Here is an 8,052-nt window from a genome sequence, read left to right as displayed (position 1 = left end):
ATTTAATGGCGAGAAAAACGGTATATAATATGTGTTGGTACAGTAAATGAGTAAGAGGAAAATTACAGCTTAACACAAACACCGCAGAAATGTAAAAACAGCCCTGGTCCTTAACGGTAAGAAAATTGAAAAACGACCTGGTCACTAAGGGGTTAAAGGAACACTATAAGGTCAGGAACACAAACATGTATTCCTCACCCTATAGTGCTAGACCCACCATTTAGGTGGCATGCCCCCTAAAAAGGAATAAAACTCACCTTATTTAAAGCGCTGTTCAGGTCTGCTGAAGTTGGCCCCGCACCCTTGGTGACATCATCAGAATTGCCGATTTTTAGCCAATAAACACAGTTTTGGCAAATCAATGCATCTCTATGATTAAAATTCAGCGTCCCCATGCAGAGCGTGGAGACACTGAACGGCAGAGCTGCCTACTGTGCAGCACTGCCCCAGGAAGCACCTCCAGTGCCCATCTGAGGAGTGGCCACTTGGAGGTGTACCTAGGGGCAATGTAAACACTGACTTTTCTCTGAAAAGGCAGTGTTTGCATGAAAATGCCTGCATATAATGATTATACTCACCAGAACAACTACATTAAGCTGCAATTGTTCTGTTGACTATAGTATCCCTTTAAACACTTTAATAATATACTAGTTATTATATACTTTTAAAATATGTGAGCTCTTGTGTACAGCGGGACTCACAAACAACGCTAAATAAGATGAAGGCTAAAAACATTTGCTGAGTTTCTGCATTCCTGCCGCATGAAAGGCAGTTGTAGTCTTAGTTGTGATAGGAGCTCTCAGGGCTGTGACCCTCAAGTTGGTGGAGTGGCTTCAGCAAATTCCAGGTGGGACATCCAGAAGACTGCAGTTCTAGGAATAGCTGTAATACTGCGCTGAACCCTCAGAGTCCCAGGCCTCTGGTAGAGGACCAGAGAAAGAAGAATACACACAAAAATGCCAGTTTTAATTTACGTTCGAGATGTCTATAAAGGAAAGTTTTGAATGTAGACTGAAATGTTGACTAATTACCTCTATAATGTGTTGTTAATTGTTTGATTTAGCTTTTTGAATATTAATAAATCATAGCAGGGAAGACTGAATAAAAGAAAATAACCGATTAAATTTAATTTACCTTATGGTTTCTGAATGGATAGTGATGGGAAAAAAAAAATCTATAGATTTGCCACCCCAGGGACCACACAATCTTTAAAACATGGCTATTCATTCAACGGGAACTGTGGAGAATTACAAGATAATTAAAGATTTTAGACTAAACATTCCAAATTTGGAATATTCTCTTATTGTATTTTTCCACCTCATCTATAGTGCCTAAATTGTGCAATTCTTTTTGTCAATCCTCCACAAATCCTACATCCGTGAATAACTCAGCTTGCAAAAAAACAGGACTTTAAAATACACAGCAAAATTTGTTAGTACCATCTAAACAAAATAAAGTTGCAAATAATACTACTATGCAAAGTTTACAGCTATGAAGGCCATTTAGTTTTACTCGCCCACCCTGGTTCCTTCTAACTATATAGCATGCACCTCCAGCTGTTTGGAACCACACCAATCACCTCCCTATTACCTTCACATGTTATCAGCTGCTGCAGTTATACCATTAACTCTCTCTGCCATCACATACAAATCCCTCTGCTACCTCTTGTCTCAACTCCCCATTTCAACCTTTAGATTGTAAGCTCACGGGCAGGGCCCTCTACCTGTTGTATCGGTCTGTTCTTATTGTGTTTGTCTTTTTCCCAATTGTACAGCGCTGCGGAATTTGTTGGCGCTTTATAAATGCCAGTAATAATAATAATAATTGTGTGTGGTTATAATATATTATTGATTATATTTCTTACCTGGTCTGTGTTAAATGCATATATTTGAATTTTAATATTATACTATACCATATTGTAACGATGCAGTGTTAGGGGGCCGACGACTTACTTGAAAATGAGAAAAATCTCAATGCATCCTTCCTGGTAAAATATTTTATAAATATTAATATATAATTCCACTGTGCTTGCTGTACAAAGAGTAATGTAAGCATGTAGGGAAATGATAAAAAATATATTTAGGCATTGAGTGTGTGATGAGAGTACTGATCATGTTCCAGGAGTATACAATCAAAATATATCATAGAAATAAACTACACTATTCTCCTTAAACTACAGGAGGCTATTACAGAACTGACAAGGTTTTTCTTGGATAAATCTCAGTATAGCCTGAAACAGTTATCCAGAGAGTTAACCATTTCAGGAGTGTGTGCAAGGGACTTGTTTTAATCTGGCCCTTTAAGGGGTTAATCTATTGAGAGCTTTTGCCTTCCTCCCCTCTATGATTGGCTGTGTCTGTCCTGCCTTGTGCTTTGCACTGTGTGAGCTTGGTTGTGTTGTGCTAGTTCAGTGTTAGAACAGGATTGATAGAAGCTCAACTGCTCTGCATCTTGCCTTTGCGTATACCCTGTAAGCTTAACATCGCTCCCCCCCCAAAATGGGGGTGAAATCTAGGATGCTGTGGCTCCTGCCCTGCTTTCTAGCTGCCTTTGTCAAGGCACAGAAGGAAATCGACCAAAAGTGGGTAAGAACGCAAATAAATCAGTCTCTGTTAGATAATTACACACATTATTAGTGTTATTGAAATGTCTAATTGCATATTCAATGGAAAGAGTGCAGTATAAAGACAACTGACATTTTTATTTTTAAAGCAACATTGATTATGAACATATAATGTATATTGTTTTTAATACATGGATTACCCATTTGACTCCTGCATTTCTTGTAATGGTTGCTATGCTAGCCTAAAAGGGTCTGATATGTAGATACAATATATTAACCAGTGGTTACCTGGATTGGGGGTTAAACACTATCAAATTCATCTTGCACTTTGATCACATCCGTTTCATAGCTGTGTTGGCAGGCAACAGTGTGCTGTGTGTCTATAAAAGGTGATGTACAGTAATTGGTGTTTGTGGAATTAAAGCTGCTGAAATGGCATTCTAACCTAGACCAACTCTTTTAAATCTAAACAGATGATCTGTTTTCATTAACTCCAATACTGAATAACACAGGGAATGTACATTCCTCAGTAAAACTAGATCTTTTAAATGTGTTTGTGTGTAGGTTTTTATTTATTTCTTAATTAAATCCTTAAAACAATTAGCAAAGGCTAGATTCGCAGGGGGCCTGTGCAAGCAGAGTAAGGCATAAACATATGTTGATCATATTCAATCGAAAGGGCATTTAAGTGAGGGAAGTTTCAGTAGACAGCCTGCATTTTATAGCAGCCATTGGGCTCCCATCAGTTCATTATCTTTTGTACATTTTCGGCCACTGACTGATTTTAATTGTAGCTATATTCCAGCTGGCTGGGGTTGATATATATAATGTACCAGTACCAGGTATGATTTTATTGTGTCATTACGTGGACTGTCCAAATTCTATGGGTACTTTTAAGTAATATGCAAAACTCAAGTCTCAGAGCCATATACATATACAGACTTCTCCTACGGTGCTATAATGTGATACAGGCATATCTTTTCAAGCATTATTGATCATTTAAATATCCAAGTATTGTCATATTGGATGCCGCGGGGTTCGATCTCCAGGGCTCAAAATAAGATGGTGAATCGAATAGCACTAGCTACAGGCGCACAATAGCCATGGTATGGGGATCACAAAATACTCCAACAGTTAACACTGTAATCCACAAAATTACAGAAGCAGTTGAGCTGGACAGCTAAGATTTACATACTCCTAAACACTTTCACAAGATCTGGGACCCATGGTTTAATGACCTTCAGGTAATATAAATCACATTGCAAGATATCTACATTGCTTCAAATCATAGCTTGAATGCACAGCGGGCAGTAGGCTGGATAGGATTTGGGATGGCAGGAGACTATGGCATGGAGAATCATCCTTTATTTGTTTCTCTCTCTTTTTTTTTTTTTTTTCCTTACCCAAGTTTATTTTCCCTTTTTTCCATTTCTTTAAATAAAAAACTTGTTTTCATTTTCGAACTAGCTAGAGTCCGGGTGCATAACTTAGGTCACATATTGAATACATGTCTGTGATAAACATTTAAACACTAATGTTTACACACCGAGATCAAGGGTCGGAATGTTCATTCAGTTATCTGGGTGACTGTATTATCTGTTGGCTCCATAGAGCTTAATACTATGCACTTGTTAGACAAACTGCAGTCCATGGCAGAGCAGAGTGCTCTAACAGTATTCTGTGTGTACGTAGACGTGAAAAGGCTTACAATTATTTTTTTCTATTTTTTTCCATGTTATAGGGCTATAAGTACAAGTAGGATATTGCGGTTTCAAAACATACATTTTTAAAATGTATCAATAGTGACATTGTAACACTATTATATGTCATAAATCTCTGAATAACATCCCACATGTACATATTTTTTTTTAAAGTAGACAACCCAGGGTATTCAATATACCCCAATATACGCAAACACTGCCCAAAGTTAGCGTTCATATTTGTTTGTGTGTGAAAAAAGTAAAAAACTAAATTGAACGCTAATTTTGGCCAGTGTTTGTGACTAAGTGGTTACTAAAAAAGACTGGACATACCCCATTTGCAATACCTTGGGTTGTCTTCTTTTGCAAATGGTATGCCATCATGGGGGTAATTCTCATTCCTGGGCTACCATACGCTCTCAAAGGCACGTAACCAACCTGGCCATTTTCAATGTAAAAATATTTGACCCATATATTTGACCCTGTAACTTTCAAAAACGCTATAAAACCTGTACATGGGGGGTACTGTTATACTCAGGAGACTTTGCTGAACACAAATATTAGTGTTTCAAAACTGGAAAATGTATCACAACAATTATATCATCAGTAAAAGTGCTGTTTGTGTGTGAAAAATGCAAAAAAAGTCACTTTCACTGACAATATCATCGCTGTGATATGTTTTACTGTTTTGAATCACTAATATTTGTGTTCAGCGAAGTCTCCCGAGTAAAACAGTACCCCCCATGTACAGGTTTTAGGGTGTCGTAGAACGTTACAGGGTAAAATACAGTGATAGCAAATTCAATTCTCTGTACTTTCGGCCTGGGTTGGCAGGCAGGTCCCTTAAATTGCAATCAATAAAATAACTTAATTATGTAAAAATATTACATAAATACGCACGTAGAATTTAAATATATATGCATATTAATATATTTGAAGTCTACGTGTATATTTATATAATTATTTATGTAATTTTTTATATGGACATATGAATAGTTCGTATTCTTTTTATTTATATATACATAGATAGATATACAATTTCATTCTAAGTGTATTTTGATATATATATATATATATATATATATATATATATATATATTAATATCAAAATACAGTTAGAATAAAATTTTGTATAGATATATAATTTTTTTTTTATTTTTTATTATTTTTAATTTTTTTTATTTAATTTAATTTACTTATTAATTGTATTTTATAATAATATATATATATACAATATATATAGTTATTATATATATTATATATATACGTGTGTAATTTAATTATAAGTGTATTTTTATATTAATATATGTACATATTAAAGGACCACTCTAGTGCCAGGAAAACATACTCGTTTTCCTGGCACTAGAGTGCCCTGAGGGTGCCCCCACCCTCAGGGACCCACTCCCGCCGGGCTCTGGGGGAAGGAAGGGGTTAAACTTACCTCTTTCTCCAGCGCCGGGCGGGGAGCTCTACTCCTCCTCCTCTTCTTCCTCGCGACGTCATCGGCTGAATGCGCATGCGCGGCAGGAGCCGCGCTCGCATTCAGCCGGTCGCATAGGAAAGCATTCATAATGCTTTCCTATGGACGCTTGCGTGCTCTCACTGTGATTTTCACAGTGAGAAGCACGCAAGCGCCTCTAGCGGCTGTCAGTGAGACAGCCACTAGAGGCTCTGGAGGCTGGCTTAACCCTCAGAATAAACATAGCAGTTTCTCTGAAACTGCTATGTTTATAAAAAAAAAGGGTAAAAGCTAGCTGGACCTGGCACCCAGACCACTTCATTAAGCTGAAGTGGTCTGGGTGCCTAGAGTGGTCCTTTAATATAAAAATACACTTGGCATGACATTATATATATATATATATATATATATATATATATATATATATATACACATATATAATAATATTTTTTTTTATTAACTTTAATTTTTTTTAATGATTTTACACATGCAGGGAGACTGCCTGTCAGCACAGACAGTCCCCCTGCAGGCAGAGACTAGGACACCTATTGTGACCATGTGGTCGCCCTGTTGGGCGATCACATGGCCACAGGGGTCCTAAACCGCCATGGGGAGACTGTCTGGGCTGCAGACAGTCTCCCCACAACGGGAGCACCGCCGATCGCTGCCGGGGGAACGACGGCGATCGGGTAAGTACATTTTAAATTAAGGACGGTTCAGGACCGTCGTCGGTCGGCAATGGGAAAATGCCGATGACGGTCCTGAACCGTCCCGCGTCCTTAAGGGGTTAAAGACACATTGCAGTGTGTACACTGAGCCTGACCAATAACATGGAGCTCTTAGAAAAGAGGGACAGAGGGATTGCTGCCAAAAATAGGCAATGTCCCTCCTAAATAGGGATACTTACGATATCCCCAGAAGGGTAAGATCAAAATGGGGGGAAAAAACAGCTTGTGGGACATATCCCAAATAGAACATTAAAGGACCACTATATGCACCCAGGACCACTATAGCTCAATGAAGTGGTCTGGGTGCCAGGTCCATCTAGGGTTAACCCTGCAGCTGTAAACATAAGTTTCAGAGAAACTGCTATGTTTCACTGAGGGTTAATCTGGCCTCTAGTGCGCATTCGGCGCTGATGTCGGCAGAGGGAGGAGAGTTCCCCAGCGCCGAGTGCTGGATAAAGGTAAGTGGCTGAAGGTGTTTTAACCCCTTCAGTCCAACGGGAGGGGGGCCCTAATGACCCTATAGTGCCAGGAAAACAAGTTTGTTTTCCTGGCACTATAGTGCTCCTTTAAGAAAAAGGTACAGTAAAATCACAAGTTGAAAAGCCTCTTTTTCCAACATCCTATGTTTGATTAATTTGGGTTATAACAGTGATAGCTCCAATATCCATTTTAACCCCTCCCTCCACCCTCCATTTGTAATTAACACTTTTTTCAAGATATTTTCTATCTATTTTATTTGCCTTCTGGTATAAAATGAATTCTAAGCTATGCTGTGTAGGCTTTGCCTCCAGTTTTTAAGTATGTCTGTTTGGGAATGTTACTGTTGTGGGTTTGCTGACCCTTTAAAGATTAGACTGTGATGAGTGCTTAGTGCTATAAAGCGTTAAATGTGATTTCCTGTATCCTATTTGTTTTGTCCATTTGCTCCCTGTCATGTTGATTGGTGAGCTATTTTGATTTGTGACTTCTGGTGAATTTGGATATCCAAAGCAAAACAACATCTGGAAAGACTTAATTATGTGAGAAAATCAACAACTGGATTCAGAACCATGTGGGCTGGAGAAAACATGTAGCTTTTTCTGGAACTTTCTGCCCACAGCTGGATTTAGTATGTCTCATTACGTGATGTTTGTCTGATTTTATTACTGATTTAGTTAATTGTATTTCTAGATGTGAAAAGTATTGAGTCATTTAATAATGTCTCCCTCAGCTACTTGCTAAATCACAGTGGTAGACAAACCCAGCATTTACAGGCATATCTGGTTGAAATCTTGACATAGACTGGGATACAATAGCTCTCACTTATCTCATGACTTGCATATCGATATGCATGGGACCATTTATATTTTCAATGAACATGCCAAGCACCATAATCACTAGGTCACGTTGTAGTGATTATGGTGCAAGGAGAGTTCTGGCACCCAAATTGTAAAGAGTGTTTAAGTCTCTGTACAAACCGTGATGATTGCATAGCTTAAAGGCATAATATAGTGCCAAAGCTGTACTACTGGCACTATAGTGTCTCCGCCTCCCTAGCACCCCCTAACCGCCACCTGCCAGAATGAAAAACCCTTTACTTACCCGATCCCAGCACCTTTGTCA

General features: G+C 38.4%; 1 protein-coding gene across 1 annotated transcript in view; it reads left to right on the top strand.

The window, feature by feature from the left end:
- The first annotated feature begins 2,388 nt into the window (after window positions 1-2,388).
- The window catches only part of GPX3 (glutathione peroxidase 3), a 35,482-nt gene continuing 29,818 nt past the window's right edge, over window positions 2,389-8,052 (top strand). Inside the window, exon 1 of the mRNA XM_063445397.1 lies at window positions 2,389-2,585. Coding sequence (XP_063301467.1) covers window positions 2,499-2,585 — 87 coding nt within the window. The 5' untranslated portion in view covers window positions 2,389-2,498. The remainder of the gene's footprint in view (window positions 2,586-8,052) is intronic.

This window comes from Pelobates fuscus, chromosome 3 (genome assembly GCF_036172605.1).
Source record: "Pelobates fuscus isolate aPelFus1 chromosome 3, aPelFus1.pri, whole genome shotgun sequence".
Classification (NCBI taxonomy): Eukaryota; Metazoa; Chordata; class Amphibia; order Anura; family Pelobatidae; genus Pelobates; species Pelobates fuscus.
Note: the sequence above shows the minus strand (reverse complement) of the source record. Positions and strands in the feature narration are given on the sequence as shown.